At 41.1% G+C, this 17,889-nt stretch overlaps 1 protein-coding gene across 1 annotated transcript; it reads left to right on the forward strand.

The window, feature by feature from the left end:
* Positions 1-482: 482 nt before the first annotated feature.
* On the forward strand, positions 483-16,970 carry mogat2 (monoacylglycerol O-acyltransferase 2). Its single transcript, XM_049593180.1, has 6 exons — positions 483-692; positions 3,221-3,399; positions 14,369-14,573; positions 14,713-14,887; positions 15,185-15,384; positions 16,453-16,970. The coding sequence occupies exons 1-6, from the start codon at positions 602-604 to the stop codon at positions 16,605-16,607; spliced, it is 1,005 nt and encodes a 334-aa protein (XP_049449137.1). The 5' UTR covers positions 483-601; the 3' UTR covers positions 16,608-16,970.
* The last annotated feature ends 919 nt before the right edge of the window (positions 16,971-17,889 follow it).

Genomic DNA, 17,889 nt, shown 5'->3' on the forward strand with positions numbered 1-17,889 from the left:
TTCTTTCAGCTTTTTTTCTTTCATCAACACCTTGAATAACCTCTCTGCACACACAGCATATGGGCTTAGTTATGTTGCTTTACAAAACTACAAGTGCCCTTTTCTTAAACCAATATCAAAATAATTACAAAGTGATACTAATGACAATGACAATATGTGATTATAAAAGTGCCTCTACAAAGGACCTTTATCACTCTCCGCACCCTGAGATGCAGTAACATGATTGCTCAACCAGATGGGGCTGCCATTACAACCACACCGATATATTACACAGTCATGCTAACCACTGACTGCCAGGAAGTTGAATTTAGAGCAACACAAAAAGCCCTTTGATATTCCCCCTCTTCCACTGAGTTATTATCATTGCTCATGTGTGAATGCTCTCCACATGCAGCTCCGTCCCTACAGGGTCAAAAGTCAGACGTGATAGATATGGATTGACAAATCAATCCTTGCAGTGAGCATTTGAGATAAGGCCGTCAGTAGGAGGTGATGGTGGAGGTGAGAAGGGCAGACTTTGGACCCACTTTACCCACTTTGCTCTTCTTCTTCACCACTGGCTGCAGCGCCTCGGTCTGTCTCTTTTCCCCTCGTGGAAAACATGATTGATTTTGCCCCTTTGAAACTGCCCCTGCACAGGAGACTGCAGACGGCTGCGGTGCTGCAGTGGGTCTACTCCTTCCTTGGCCTGGGTGAGTGTACATGCTTATATGTGTGTTCACTGGAAACAACTGGAAATGATACTGATGGGGAAGGGTGTAGAAACATATCAAACAGGGGGTGTGGAGGTCCTCTGGTGATTTTTTATGCACCAATTGTGCCTTTCTACATCAATTTACAATGGAAATGTCATGTTAGTCTGTTTCCTGCTTCAAGTTTTATGTCCGATTGCAACTGCTGCTTTTGAGGTTGCATACTGCCACCACCAACTTCACAGGAGGCGTTATTGCAGCAGTCTGTCTAATAAAGTCCCTTGCTACATTCATGTTACTAGGGGGGACATTAAGGAGGATGTGTCTCCTGCATCCTGTCAAAATCTACACCTGTGCTGATGGGATTTTAGGCCTAAATCTACCTGCCTAGCTGCTCTTGGGCAAAGTGTAAGTGAATATGAGAGGAAGAGAACTGTTGACATGAACTGCTGGACAGCCAGAAGAGGGAGCCAAGCAGGACGTGCAGAGTGAAGTTGACCACTTCTGACTGGTCAGGTTGACAATTATTTTATTGACCGCTAACATTTTAAACAAAAAGAAGCAAACTATGAGTTTCACATGTTGCTTCACCAGAGTCACTTTGTGCTTGATTGCCATTAGGTGTGCCTTTTAGGGTGTTTTCACACTTGGTCCTTTTCAACCCTCTAAACAGACTCAGAGCAGTGACGTGGCATTTTTTGCATATGTGACATATGTGAAAACTCCAAGAGAACTCAGACGTCTCTGAAGCGAACTGAACTCAGACCACCGTGGGAGATGGTCTGAGTTTGGTTCGCTTCAAGTCCGAAGTGCGGTTCACCAAACCTGTGCCTTGTGAACACAAAGCACTCCAGGTTCCCTTTGCTCTTTGCCATTGCATTGTAGCCCTCAAGATTGCATGCTTTTGCACTGAGGTGCTTAAAAAAAAACCAGACGAAACCATGTTGGCCTGTAACGCTTGCAAGGACGGGGTAGTTTGGTCCACAGAGGATACTGCACGTCTCCAGATGTGGAATGTAGAATACATCAAACGGCAACAGTCTACAGCACAGACACACTCCAGTTTTACTCCAGTTAAGTTCATCTGAAAGTGTGAACAGGTAGAGGACTGTCAGAGCTCATGTTGACCAGAAAGAGAACTGAGTCCTCTTTCAAATAGACTGACAATGTGGACACAAAAAGAACTGAGTCCCCTTTCTGTCGGTCCACGTTTTGGTGCACTTTAAGAGGGCTGAGTTTGCTTTGTTTAAAAAGGACTATATGTGAAAACCCCCCTAAATAATCATGCTGATTAGCAAAGAATCTAATGCAGGTGCACTGCAAAGGCAACTATAAGGGTGTTTTCACATATCATCCTTTTGTGTTAGTGAGATTAACACAAGAATATAATACCCCAAAACATTATCAGCCAGATGAGGCAGTGCTCTGCAGTGTTCTGCAGCAGTGACTGGAATCTGCAAAGAGAAACCAAGTTTTGCAATATTAGATCTCGCTGCAGAAAGAAGAGGGAGAGGATGCTCAGCTCAACCTCCTAACTCAAGCACTCTTTATTCCACTAAAACAGAACCGTTTTAATTCTTTTACAATACATACATCCAGATAATTTCATGATTAGCACAAAGACCGTCACCTGATGCAAGTGATCATTTAAAGGTAAAGGTGTGGAGGTAGTTCTGCTAGCTGACCCTGACCCTTGCACTTTGACCTGACGTAATGGTGTTGCTATGTCAGACCGGAGGAATAATTAAAATGTTTTTCCTATATTTTCTGACAGGCACCCGATCATACGCTGTTTAGAATTTAAAACAAATATCCAGATTGCCGTTAGTTAAGGTGAAACAGCCACCTATGTACAGATGGTGTTCCACCCCTTGCCAATTAATAGTGGGTGCTGGAAAACCCTCAGCACCCACTTTCCTTCACCCATGGCGAGGACCAATTAAATAGGACTCGAGTCAAGATCTCCACCGGCCAAGGCCAATGTTGAACTCACATACTCCTTGAATGGTCATTCTTCCGACTTGTGTGTGTTCATGAGCTTTAAGTTGTCATGTTGAAACGACACGGATGTGACAAAGTTGATATATTTTAATATTTTTTATTTTGCCCAGAGGGTTTTAACAACATTTTGATAATGAAGAGCAAAGGAACTGGATCAAGTGAAATATAAACAGGTGCTAATTTTTCCAATTATTCTTTTTGAAAGGACACTGATGACTGTGTGCACCCAGGAAACCAGTGAGCTAAAATGAAAACTGTTACATCATATTAAATTGTATAGATATCATACAAGCACATTATACAACAGCATGGCTCTGTTAACCACCAAACCACTTGGGATGTACTCTCCAGCAGAACTGAATGCAGTCGATGCAGAGCATTCGGAATATTAATAATTCCAGCTAAACACATGATCTCTAGAATTCTAGTAACCATTCATTCAGCGTGTTTTGCATTTGTATACAGATCTGTTTACAGGACTGTATTTTCTTGTTGCTGCTCATGACACTCCTCTCCTGTTTCCTCAGCACCCACCTGCATCTTCCTCTTCCTTTACCTGCTGTTCACTCGCTTCTGGCTGATCAGTGTGCTGTACGCCGTGTGGTGGTACATTGACTATGACACGCCAGCACGGGGAGGCCGCAGGGTGCCCTACTTGTGTGGCCTCAAACTTTGGGACCACATGCGGGATTATTTCCCCATCAAGGTGAGAGAAAGGTTTTAGACTGTGAGACCTACACTCTAGTCACTGTGTACACTGCATATGCACACCATTAAAGCAGCCCTAAAGTCCATGTCAGGAGGGGCGGGGTTCACCTCTGCAGGTCAGAGAATGGGACATCAGAACATCTCGCTCTGCCAGTTCAGTTTATCTAATCTTTGATCTGTAGCTACATACAAGCGGCGGCCCTTATCTCTGTCCTTGGCAGCAAATGAACCACCGATGGACGAGGCGCATGTGTTCCCTACAGACATGTACAGTATATGGGCACATAGCCTCCCCAAATCCTAAAGAGTCAGTCTCTTTGTTGTCAGATCAAACACAGACTGTACTGCAGGGTATGTGTATTTGACTAGTGTTACTGAGAGACATTTCACTGTCAACACTAGACTAATTTTAGAGTCCTCAAATACTATACTAAAGGACAGCTAGGATTAGGGTGCACACAAGATGCACAGCCAGATGCAGTTTGATGATTTTCATTTCAAAGGCAAACATTTTATTTGTTGGTGACGTGAAGGAATAGTTTCACAATTTGCTGAAAGGTAGAGGAGTAGATTTACTCCCACTCCCATATCTGTCTTATCAAGAAGACCTATTATGTGTTTCCTTATTTTCAGTTGTATAATGTTAAATAGACAGATGTTCCTATTAAACCTGGCCAACGGTTTAAATAATGAGGTAAACGTATGTGAAAGAAATCCCTTTGAGCAAAGACTCGGAATACTCTGTTTCCAATGGTTTTTCTACTTTGGGACAAGTTGACGCCAGCTCATTACGGATTTCTTTATATCCAGGAACACCACTGCAGCTGTTTACATTACCTAGCCTACAATGCTACATGTACCTACATGCATACATACATGGGAAACAAACTTGGTCGCCAGTGCTATTAATTTCTCGAAGATTTTAGATCAGACTTCTGCTGGAACATGTCTGATTGTGAAGATTTTTGTCGATAGCCTTTTATCTGTGATTTTTCACAGTAGAAAGTGTCACTATAGTTACTCAGGACAGGAATGACTCAGGTCATTCTCCAGCTGCAAGTACACTGCTACATGTAGCTTCTTGCTGAAACATGTCAGATGGTGAAGATTTTTATTTAGAGGCTTTTATTGGTGATTTTTCACACGTAAACATGTAATATTGTTTGCTGATTTTGTTGATTTCTCCCAACTTCAAATCATTTTCCTGGTGGAACATGTCCAGCTGTGGTTATTTTGGTACTAACTTAGGTTTTATTGGGGATTTTTCACAGCGGAAAGTACCACTATATTTCCTACATTACTGTAATTCCCTGGCTTCAAGTACACTGCTACATGTAGCTACATGCTAACGTCAGGGAAATGTGTTATCTTGTATGCTGATGTTGTTAATTTTACCTGATCTCAGATCATACTCTTGCTGGAACGTGTCTGGTGGTGAAGATTTTGGTTTGGAAGTGTTTATTGGTGATTTTTGAGGTAGAAAGTGCCACTGTACTGTGTTACAGTCATTCCCACAGCTGCAATGACGATGCAGCAACCTTGTGATACGGAAGTCCTGGAAATGCTGACAGACGCTAAAACAGAGCATCTCAGACAGAGGGTGAATACACATATTTCAGCACAGACAGTTGGAGGGAAAAAAAGTGTTTTTTGAACATTAAAGCATGTAAACATGTTCTAATAGAAACCCAAAATCCACTTATGAACCTGAAAATGAACATTAGAGGTCTTCTTTAAACATGGTGCTGTAGCCAGTAGACACTTAGCTTCATATAAAGAGCAGAAGCAGGTACAAACAGCTAACCTGGCTCTGTTACAGTAGTTATAGTTTTATGGGGGTTATGTGCTAGACTATCTTTTGGCCCTGAAGTAACTCCCTAGAGTTGCCTTGACACCTCAGGGTGACAACACTACCATAGGAAGTCACTGCTTTTGGCAAAGAAATAGTGCCGCACATAAATACCTGTAAAACCCCAGCCTGTTGTTTTCTACTTTTTGGTTTGGTTTGGTGATCTGAGCCTTAAAAAACGCTGGAAAAAGTGGTCAAGTTGTGCTGTGAGATCACTGGTGTTACTTTTAATAACCTACAGCATATGTATAAAGAGAGGGTCACCTCTAAAGCCCAGACTATTGTCTCAGACTGTCAGCATCTCCTCCATGTTGAGTTTCAGATGCTTCCATCAGGGTGGAGGTTTTGCATCCCTTACTTTAGGGGTGCTGGTAGGCATCGTAACCTTAAGACTGAGCCAGGCAAGCTGTTTCCCCGTTTCCAGTCTTTATGCTAAGCTAACGTAACCACTCTCCTTGCTCCAGCTTAATATTTAACAGACATGCATGAGAGTGGAATTGATTGATCATGATCTCATCTAATGCTTGGCAAGAAAGCGAATAATAGCATTTCTCAGAATGTGAAACTAGTACTTAAAACTACTCCTTTGCGTAACCAGTGCCCTTCTGATGATTTTTCACAGATTTTTTTCTGGCTGCTCACCAGACCTTACTGCAGACCAAAACTATTTTAGTGTTCACATGCACTGTTGGTTGAAATACAAAAGGCTGTTGTTACTCTGCAAATGGATGACCAGTGTCTGTCGGCCATGCCTGTGAACTGTCTGATTAATTAAAAGAAATCAACTTCTATTTCTGGTTCACACATGGATCCAGGGTGGTTAGAGACAATCGACTGTCAGTGCAGGTTTAACTTTGCAGGACTGGTTTTGTGTCAGCGGCAGATAAGTTATCTGTGGTTTTAATGTTACATTACAAACATTTTCAACTGACCCTGACCCCACCAAGCCCTGACTGCTCAGTGCACTCTCCTCTCTCTTGCAGCCCGTTGTGTCCCTCTTGTGGTTATGCATAAGTATTGCATAAACTGTGGTTCATTTAATTCCTACCTCTGATCATAAAAATCCCAGTAAGTTATATCAGTTTCAGAATTTGATGTTGGGTGTGTCATCTTCAAACTATGAAACATAAGTGGAGACCTGACCTCATCTGTGGAATTCCCAGAGAACAAAAATCTTGTTGACAACTTGCTCTACGTTACATGGGCCTGTGTCTTGGCCCAGGGCACGACTCACAGTATACTTTGAACCGCGCTGATAAGACAGGGTGCAATCACAACACAAGTTCAACAGCATATTTTATTCAGACTTATTGGTCTCTTTGAGTATTAAGTGGGTCATGTCTTTATTTGAACAGTTTAACCTTTTACAGCCATGAATGATAACACAGTAATCCATACTGGCCTGTTTAGGTGACCCTTCTGAACCAATCAGACCCTTTTCATCCACAGCAGAAAATAAAATCCTGTTAACGACAGGAAATGTCTGAGATTAGAAGACTCCATTTAAAAATACAAATAACACATAATATTTTATCAGTTTTAAATACAGAAATACGACACAACTATGACGTCACAACTACTAATATCATCAGTGTTGTACTTTATTTATATACATTGATTAAAGCGGCTTCCGTGTCAGCTATAACATCTTCATCAGAAAAATAACAAGGGGGAAAATATATGAACAATAAAAGAACAAAAAAAAGTATAATAATAAAAGCCAAGACCAGGTATGATAAGGCAGTTACAGCAGTGAGCACCATAAACACAGCACCATATAACAATAAAAGTCAGGAGAAGACCGGTACAGAAGTGATAATACTGTAACAAGAGCAACAATAAATTTAGTGAAATGAATAATATTAACTCTGTCTGAAATATTAAGGAAACAATATGAAGTCTTTTAAATATTATTAAAGAGATGATACAGTCCAGAGTTATTATGGTTTTGTATTTTTCATTAGTTTTTATATTAATTTTGTTTTTAATTTTTGTTTGTTTTAAATTCAGTTAGTTTCAGAGTGGGTTTGTGCATTTCAATTTAATTTTCATTGTTTAAAAATGTGTAGTTATAGTTCAGTTTTTATTAGTTTTAGTATTAGTTTGTTTTTGTTTTTTTTGTTTTTTTTTAAAATGGGGGTTATTTGTCAGGGGCAAGATTTAAGAAGTTCAGAATAGGTATTACAATACAAACGCAACACTCTGCAAAGAACTCACAGTCATGTAGACATCCCAGTCTCTATAAACATATGCACCAAAGTCTCCTCATGCTTGTTAAAGGGAAATTTCGGTCTATTTCAACCCGTCTCCTATCGTCCTAAATTTGTTTCAAGTGACTAGTGACATAAAAATAATAGTTAGCATGTTAGCCGTTAGCCTAGATACAGCTGGGGCGCATAGTAGCGTCAGACCTGTTAAAACGTAAGTGAACGGGCATACTACAAGTACAAAATTAGTCCACTAAACAAGCTTTTTCTCCACAAAGACCGCCTCATATCGTTAGGATAAATGTCAGAGAACATATAGAAAACGACATGTAAACATGTTGTCTTACCTTACCGGTGTGGTGCCATGTTTGTTTACCATTTAGCTCTGCTTTCCAAAGCGGCCGAAATATATCTCGCAAGATCTAGATAAAGCCCAGCTGGATACTACTCCAGGTGGAGGTGTCTCGTCCTCGGTCACATCCAGACCTTGAAAATAAGGCTGCAACCGGTCCCATTCCTTGCAACAGAGGCATTCCTCTCCTGTGGGCACTGGGGCACAGCATTCACAGGTACACCACCAACCTCCTGTATTCTGGCTCAAACTCTGCAAAATCATATTCCTCCTCCACAAAGTCTAAGTCTGACAAAAAGTCAGCCATTATTCTATAAATCTTTCATAAAATAAATTAATGAACTTTTCAGGCTACTGTCCGGTTCTGCCTTCCAGCTGTTGCTGCTTGTTCTCGTGAGATTTCAGACACAGTATGAGATCAATTCTTGTTCTCGCGATATTTCGGCCGCTTTGGAAAGCAGAGCTAAATGGTAAACAAACATGGCAGCACACCGGTAAGGTAAGACAACACGTTTACATGTCGTTTTCTGTATGTTCTCTGACATTTATCCTAACGATGTGAGGTGGTCTTTGTGGAGAAAAAGCTTGTTTAGTGGACTAACTTTGCACTTGAAGGGATGCCCGTTCACTTACGTTTTAACAGGTCTGACGCTATGCGCCCTGGCTGTATCTAGGCTAACGGCTAACATGCTAACTATTATTTTTAAGTCACTAGTCACTTGAACCAAATTTAGGACGATAGGAGACAGGTTGAAATAAACCGAAATTTCCCTTTAAGTTAACAAATGTCAAATTTAATTTTGTTTTTGTTAGTTTTGTCCGTTTTTTAAGTACACAATACAGTTTCAGTTAGTTTTTTTTTTTCGTAAAGTTTAGTTTTTATTTTTACCTTGGTTGCTAAAACAAAACATTTTACCGCAATTTCCTGCAGACTGAAATTTATTCATTGATTTATCTATTTGTTTATTTATTTATTTATATATAAAGTTAAAGGACGGCTTGGATGGCATGTAGCAGGGGGCCACCGGCTGGAATTGAACCCACAGCCACTGCGGCAAGGACATTGCCTTATACTGTTCATGGGACACCCACGCTACCCACTAAGCTACTGGGCACCCCGGAAGGCTAATATTTGATGGTGCTTCTATGTATAGGTTATTATGCAATGGTTTTAGTGGTCTGGCCCATGTGAGATCAGATCGGGCTGTATGTGGCACATAAACAAAAACGATTCTGACTCTCCTGATCTAAACAGAGGAAGTCATCAAAAACAGTTAGTCTACTTTAGCCATCATGGGTCTGCTTCAAAGCCTGAATTTGACTCTGACATACAGGACAGAATATCACTAACACCCATGTTTAACAGAAAACCTTTTAATGCTATACTTTTGCTTACATAGTGTCAGAAAGGTGTAAGTCAATGTGTATCTGAGTTTTCTTTTCTGGAATTGTGTTGTTGCATTATAATGTCAGTTGTACCTACTTTTGTACCATTATTATATTTGACTTAAGATAGAAGTCTGACACATGTTGTTCTGTAATAAAGCTGCCGATCGACAATATATTTTTACAATGTTTAATTTCTCTGACTAAGACCATAAGAAGTATGCATTGTTCTTTCAGATAACTGTATTCTGTTTGGGGTGACCAGCCTCTGAAGCTGCATTTTACATGAAGTACGCAACCCACTGTCTAACTTCTTTAACCTGATACCCCTTAGCTTCTCAGCATGACCAAAATCATCCAGTGGGCTGGACGGGACCCTTTGACGGGTCGATCCTGGACCGTTGGCCGTACGTTTGACACCCCTGGTTTAGATGATAGGATTTCTGCCGTCTTTAGGTAGCTGACAGAATATGTTTTGCTCAGATATACAGAGCCAGGTGACTCGCAAATAGTCCCTGTTTATATGGTTTATGATGCTGTAAATAAAGACACTAATCAGATTGCGTATTTTATGGCAGCTAAGGTGAAAGTAATCAGAGTTGGTTATCAGATCAGCCTCTCATTTGAGATCTTGTGTGAATGTCCATCAGACAAATACTGTCTTTATTTTTTAAGCCATTCCTATGATGAAAACTCATAGAATTCCCTGCTTTGGCCTCATCTTACGTATCCAGCTCCAAGTGAATCATGTCCAATATCATCTGACTGTATGCCTCATTAAGGCTGAAACAAGGAGTCAATGTGAGGGTGAAGAGAAGCAGTGTCCTTTAGAGAGCCCAATTAGTTTCATTGGTGTGTCTCTACCCACCGTTTCTAATGACACCATCATCAGCTCAGACCGAAAGCTCACCAGCTGATGCATGCTCTCTTGGTTTTCAGGAGGATGACACAACACGTTTACACAGGATGTACGTGTAAGTCATAAGTAAAGGATAAACAGAGCACGTCAGTTCAAGTCAAGTTTATGTTATAGCTCATTTCATATGACAGGTGTAGACTCCATGTGCTTCAAAAACTAGGCAGAGATCATACATGACAAAAGCAAAGAAGATAGGGACATAAAAGATAAGAACATATTACATACTGTATATAAAAACATAAAATAAGATATCTAAGAACATAAAAGATAAGGAGGTATTATTATATTATAATTTAAAACGGGAGTAATAATAACAAGTATTTTATTTCTGTACAAATCTCTGTTTTACTGGGAGACAGTGAAGAGAAGTTCTGAATAAGCTGGAGTTTATTTAAACTGTTTTGTCAGTCCAGCAAAAAAGTGCATTGCCATTATCTCCTGCAAATTAATCTCTAATAAAAGAATCTCTGTTTTATCTTCATTTAGCTGCACTTTTTTTTTTTTTTTTTTTTTGGCTATCCAATATTTGGTATCACCAGTGCATTGGATGAGGCCATTCACTTGGCTAAGGTAGAAGGCAGAAACAGATTTGTATAACTCTATGTACCAGCATAGGAGTGAAATTAAATATTGTATTGCTGAAATTAAACAGCAATGGACCAAAACTTGACCCTTGAGGGACTCCATATGGAATGCTGACTTCATCTGTTCTGTAGTTCACTCTAAAACAAGACTGGTGAACATCATTTTATTATATGACATATACTGTATATATATAGTTGTTGGTTTATAACCTTTGCAAGAAACAGAAGGTTTGAGATTGGTCTGTAGTTCTCAAAAACAAATGGATAAAGCTTTTTTTTTTTTTTTTTTTTAAACAATGGTGTTATAATATCATCATAGAGAGTTATGAGGAAGATTCCAGAGAGTAGGTAGGCAATAGCAATCTCAAGGATAACAACAAACAAACAGCTAAAGGCATTTTTGAGCAAGGTAGCAGGCCAAGAGCACTTGCTGCAGAACTTCACTGCTGCACCACTTCTGTACTTCAGTATGTTATAGGCTGGACTTCGTGTTTGCAACATGGCATTAAGTGTAAGAAGAGCAGTTGCATCCGCTAGAAGAGGACAATATTATTGCATCCATCCATTTTTATCCACTTATCTGGGAACAGGTTGCAGGGACAGCAGGCAAAACAAGGTACTCCAGACACTGCTCTCCCCAGCAACGCTTTCCACTTCCTCCTGGGGGATCCTGAGGCGTTCTGAGGCCAGATAAGATATTAATTCTTCCAGTGTTGTTCTGGGTCTACTTTGGGGTCTCCTATCACTGTCCAGAAAGGAAGCATCCTGATTAGCCCGATCTACCTCAGCTGGCCCCTTTAAACGTGAAGGAGCACCAGCACAGAGCTTTACTCCGAGCTCTCTCTGGATGTCTGAACTCCTTACCCTATCTCTAAGGTAGAGCCCAGCCACCCTAAGGAGGAAACTCATTTCGATAACTATCATCCACCATCTCAATCTTTCTGTCACTACCCAAACCTCATGACCATAGGTGAGGGTCGGAAACCTAGATGGACCGGTAAATCAAGAGCTTTGCTTTACAACTCACCTCCCTCTTCACCTTGACGCTACGGTGGCAATGCCTGCATCACTGCTGATGTTGCATCAAACTGCCTGTCCATCCAATGCTCCATTTCAGCCTTACTCATAAACAAGCCCCCAAGATACTTGAACTCTTTCCCTTGGAGCAGTTACTCTCTCCAAACCCAGAGGGGGCAATCCATTGTTTTCTGACAGAGGACCATGGCCTCGGACTTGGAGGTACTTATTCTCATCCAGGCTGCTTCACATTTAACTGCAAACTGCCCCAGTGCCTGCTGGAGGTCATGGTAAGATGGAGAATAATATTCCTAATATTGGAAATTAGGATGCCAAGGCTGTACAATCCTCCGATATGAGTTATTTTGGGCAGAGCCAGGCCAACTGTTTATCCTTGCCTTGAGTTGTTATGGAAAGCTAGAGTGGGCAAGTCATTTCCTTGCTCCAGCTAACAGACATGTCAGTGGTATCAGTGTTCTCATTGAACTCTCAAGAAAGTGAATAAGGATATTTCCCAAAATGTTAAACTTTTCCTTTTTCTTTTTCAGGCTGAAAGTTTATGTCTAGATCCAAATCTAACCCCCAAAATACGTTTAATTCATTAAATATTACTGATTAAAACCAAAGTCCTAGGCAGGGATAATATAGACGATGTTGTGGTGACAACCTTGTAGGAGCACAAAATGACTGGTCACTAGAGGACAGTTCTTCTGTTTATATACAGCTCCGGTCCTAATGATTAACTTTGTGAGCTAGGGGCCACCAGCAGTGGGCACACACAATACAAACAGAGTGGACACAAAACAACGAACAAGCTTTGTGAAGGTCTGATATCCTGACTTGTCTCTACGGTACAAACCTGTTTGATCTTTATACATCCTATTGGCGATGGGCTACATGGAACTACTACTGTATCAGTGCTGTGTGAAAATTTTCTTTTTTTATTAGATAAATGAGTTAAAAGAAAGGAAAGAACAAAAAAAGTAAAAGTAAAAATAGAATCAAAGTGTAAAATCCCATCTTTAAGGCTGCGTATTTGTCCCTGGGAAGATATCATGACTCCCTGATAGTAGCAGTTAATGTTGTGCCATGAGAACCTTGAAATACTTATCTCACACACAGTGAGGAGAGCAGATTTGTTCTGAGGACAATGCTGGCCATGTGCTGCAAAACAAACGACAACACATGACAGGCAACTTTTGACAGTGACCTTTGGTGCCTCTCACTATCTCGTCTCCATCCGCACTGGACTGGTGGAGACATGCAAACAAAGCTCCATAAGTGAGATATCTTATCTAGACTTTTACAGTTGATGGGGAACCATTGTTTCTAACACTACAGATGTATATCACTCAATTTCCAAGGTTTGATTACACACCCAAAGGTTTGTAGAGCACTAGAGCCACTTTACCTGCCAAACAGAGCTATCCTCTGTGTTAAGTGTAAACATTAAAGCATCTCTTTGGATTCGCTGCCCAGTGACAAACAAATGGAGTATGGTACTAGTCCAGGATGTTTGTAAGTCACCTTGACTTTTAGATAGCTTTGAAGAGCTGCCCCAGAGTTTTATCAGTAGTGAACAAATGACTCTCCAATCAACATTTGCCAAATCAAAATACTAGACAATGAACATAAGGTACTTAAGGTACCAAAGGGGAGGTCCACTGATTTAAGGCTACATTCATTACTTCCAGACTGGACTACTGCAATAGTCTCCTCTACGGTTTGTCAACCAAAACACTCAAGAAGCTACAGTATATCCAGAACTCAGCTGCTTGTTTTCTCACACACTCCTGCACCCATGACTACATTACCCCCACCCTTCATAATCTCCACTGGCTGCCCATCCCCCAGCACATTCACTTCAAACTCCTCATCATCACTTACAAAGCCCTCCACAACCTGGCTCCCCCTTACCTGTCTGAGCTCCTACTTAGTTGCAGCCCTACTGTATCGATCCATTGTTTAGGAGATTCTACTTGTAATCACTGCCTCTGAAATGTAGTGGAGTAGAGGTAGCTGAAAACTGAAATACACAAGTAAATGTCGAAATTCTGCAAAATTGCACCTAAGTACAGTGCTTGAGTAAATGTACTCAGCTGCCTTTTGGCACTCGGACAGGAGGGATGAGAGATGGTTCAGAGAGTTGACACTGGGATATGAAGGCACATGTTTGGGCTGCAGCCAGATGGGCCAACACAATCCGCCCTCAGCTCTTTTCGGGAGAATCAGATACCCTTAAATAAATCATTCTGCGTGATTACAACAAGAATAACTGGGGCGAACGACAGCGGTGACTGTGCAATACAGCTCAGTTCTCCTGAGTTTGGCAGATCGGCCGTCTTTAGGAGAGCAGCAAACTTTTTGAGCTCAGTGCTAAGTTATGTAAAAGAGTGCTGCTGCTTTACTGATTTCGAATTCAAGAATATTTGAATACAGAGATAATATTCTCTGTGCAGAGATGTTATTCTCTGTTTCCTGCCCAGTGACTACAGATGTAAGTTTGCTTATAGCTAACTCTGGTGTAGCCAAGAAGCTGTGCATTGTCCCTGTCAAATCAACAAATAAAAAATTAAATAAACTAACCTACATGATTATGGATCAATCTTCAGATACAAAAATGGACTAGCATTCTTTTCTGTTCCTCTCCCAGTTGGTGAAGACGGCTGATCTGGATTCCAGGCACAACTACGTCCTGGGCTTCCATCCCCATGGCGTGTTGGTGGCAGGAGCCTTTACCAACTTCTGCACCTATGCTACAGGCTTCAAACAGCTGTTTCCTGGCCTCACCAGCTACCTGCTCATGTTGCCACTTTGGTTCAGAGCCCCATTCTTCAGAGACTACATCATGTGTGCAGGTGTGCACCAGAAACATTTGTACTTCTATGTAATTGTCTAAAATATACTGTAATTTGTAGCGTTCAAAGTATTATTTGACTTACTTTGATCATTGTATATTATTTTGATCACTTCTTATTTTCTGTTGCAACAATGCAGGTCTGATTCCTTCAGACAAAGACAGCGCCAGCTATGTGCTCCGCAAAAAAGGTGGTGGTCACGCTGTTGTAATAGCAGTCGGTGGGGCCCCAGAGGCCCTTGATGCCCACCCTGGGACCTACAATGTACTACTGGCTAATAAGAAAGGCTTCATCAAAATTGCGATGGAGCATGGGTAAGAGCAGAGAGCCTCAGGGGAGGGATGAGTTAACTTTCCTGTTAAATACAGTTAATTCTCCAAGGTCTCATGGCTTGTGAGAGGATTGTGTCCGTCTATTCATGTAAGGTTTCTTACAGTTTGAGCGTGGCTTCTTGAAACAGAGGCTTATTCAAACCCCTCAAATGGAATATCCTGGGAAATCATACAGGCTGTTATGAAATCAATTTAGAATGAAAAGTGAAACACAAGGATTTCAAGTATGAACAAAAATCAGCTCAACAATATTCTCATTGAAATCTTTTTTTTCTCCAGTGCTCATCTGGTGCCAGTCTTCTCCTTTGGAGAGAATGAAGTGTTCGATCAAGTAGAAAACCAAAGAGGAACCTGGCTTCGATGGACGCAGGAGCGGCTGCAAAGCTTCATGGGTATCTCCCTGCCTCTCTTCCATGCACGTGGCATTTTCCAGTACTCCTTTGGTCTCATGCCGTACAGAAAACCCATCACTACAGTAGGTGAGTATGCTGTGCTCAACTAGCAGGGTGGCACAGTACATGCAGCACTGATTGCTTGAATCTATGGATTCCATGCTGTTGTATCAGTCACTGTAAACATCCCCTGCAGTATGTCAAATAATACCCCAGTTGCCAGAGGGAAATTGTATGTGTGAGACTGGGGGGGCCTTCTGTGAGGACTTTGCATGTTCTCCCCGTGTCAGTGTTGGTTTTCTCAGGGTACTTCAGCTTCCTCCCACAGTCCAGAGACATGCAGGCTAACTGGTGACTTTTAATTTCCTGTAGGTGTGAATGTGAGTGTGAATGGTTGTCTGTCTCTATGTGTCAGCCCCGTGATAGTCTGGTGACCTGTCCAGGGTGTACCCCGCCTCTCACACAATGTCAGCTGGGATAGGCTCAAGTCCATCTGTGACCCATAACAGGATAAGCGGTTAAGGAAAATGAATGAATAAACAAATACACTGATTTTGAAAAGTGAATGGCGAGACACCTGCCAAGCTGCACAAATAAACAACAACGCCAACTGATTTTTGGCAATCCTCTGTGGGATTTTCCCTGGTGTTTGTGGCCAGAACCTGGGTTTTCTAATGGCACATTGCGGTGTTTCTCGGCAGCATTTGAGCCACTGAACCTGCTCTTCCAGTGGTTTTTGTGCCACCAAACATGGGTGTTTTAAGCAAAGTACGGTTTTTTAGTGTTTTTTGTACCTAAACTTAACCACGCCTTCACCACAGTGCTTTGAGAAACATAAACTTTCAATGTATCCAATACAAAATAAAGTAATGTGCCTGTGGTTTATAGAAATGTATAATATCACCATTCTTCCTGGTGATTGGGTTGCAAATAAAGGATGCACTGCAGCAGACTTTGTCTGGTGGGCAACAAACCTGAGCTATATTTTCTATGCTCATGTATTTCCCAACCAGCAGTTGATTTTGGCAGAAGCTAGTAATGTCAAGGCAGACCTAAGATAAACAGCCCTCAAATAGCATCAAACACACCATACTGTATATTCTAAAGCAAACTGACTGTGAGTGTGTTGCACTTCACCTTGTCACCTCCCTGCAGTTGGACGACCGATTAGGGTGGAGAGGAATGAGAAGCCAACGGCCGAGGAACTGGATGCCCTCCACCAGCTCTATATGGACGAACTCAGCAATCTGTTTGAGGAGCACAAAGGCAGCTTTGGAGTGGATAAGGACACACACCTGAACTTTGTCTAAACTGGACTGATAATGAAATTGATTTGAATGCATATTTATTTTGAAAGCTCAGATAATTTTACTTTTTGATTGCGTCTGTAAACATGACTTTGCTCTGCTGTTAATTAAAGATAAACACACTGCTGTATACTTTTATATAAGGGAGGATCCATTGACTATATGAAAGAAAAGCAACCACAATAGAAATGCTTACCCATCACTGAGACCTGGCTGTTCATTTAGACTGCTGTGTGGGGAATCGCTGCAGAACACTGATGACAGAAGTTTTCCTCATCGTCTCCCAGCGGTGGCATCTGTCTGGGGTTTTGGACTTTGTGCAAGACCTGACACTTTCTCAAACAGAGTCATAGGTTGAATTTAGGTTGCAACATCATTTGGAGACACTGTCATACATCGTCAGTAATTTCAGGATCTGGTGTCTTTCTGAAGGAAAATAAAAATAATTTATACACAACTCAACTTAACTGTCTTTCTGTTGTTTCTATAATATGCTCTCGAGACATTAAAGGAATAGTTCCATGTTTTAATGTGGGAAAGTGTTGAGGTACTTGTACTTTACTTGAAGTAACGAAAAGTATTTCTATTTTCTGCTACGTTATACTTCTTCTTACATTTCAGTGGGATGTATTACACCTTTCACAGCATGACAATTATTTCATAGATATGGGTAAGATGTGACATTGAAAAATCATATTAGAATTAATATTAAACCAGTGCTTCTCAACAGCAGTTATGGTCCCTTGTCACATTTCACCTCTAAAAATTTTTAGTAGTTCAGTCAAAGAGACATTTGATGAAACATTTGACTCCTCTCACATGGTTTCATGTCAATAACTGTTTGAGGCCAAACAAGTCAAATGATCTGCCTCAAAAATGAATACAAATTTGTGTTGCAGAACTTTGCTTTCTCCGTCCTTGTCCTATTAATTATCTCACGACCCCTCAGGTTTATCCTAATGTATGACTCTTTGAAGGGGCACAACTCCTTGGCTAGGGTAAACTACAATGTTAAAACCAGTTGTTAGAGTTAAATGCTGCTTGACAGGGTTGCTCAATATCACTGTCATGTCTGTTGGCATGGGTGGTTTACTGAATAGGTCTACTGGGCACAGGCCCAGAAGCCAAAAGTGTCAGAGGGGCCCCTCCATGGCCTTCACCTGCAACATGTCACTTGAGGAGACACGTGCTGACCATAAAGAGACATAAAACAACTAGAGAAAGGGGCAAAACAATCACAAAAAGATACAAAAAAGGTTCAAAATGACCACAAAGAGGCACAGAC

Source organism: Epinephelus fuscoguttatus, linkage group LG12 (genome assembly GCF_011397635.1).
Source record: "Epinephelus fuscoguttatus linkage group LG12, E.fuscoguttatus.final_Chr_v1".
Taxonomy (NCBI): domain Eukaryota; kingdom Metazoa; phylum Chordata; class Actinopteri; order Perciformes; family Serranidae; genus Epinephelus; species Epinephelus fuscoguttatus.

Coding starts and splice junctions, on each gene's coding strand:
- mogat2 (XM_049593180.1), top strand. CDS start 602: ATGATTGATTTTGCCCCTTTGAAACTGCCCCTGCACAGGAGACTGCAG. Junction 693..3,220: donor CTACTCCTTCCTTGGCCTGG/GTGAGTGTACAT, acceptor CTGTTTCCTCAG/CACCCACCTGCATCTTCCTC. Junction 15,385..16,452: donor AAAACCCATCACTACAGTAG/GTGAGTATGCTG, acceptor ACCTCCCTGCAG/TTGGACGACCGATTAGGGTG.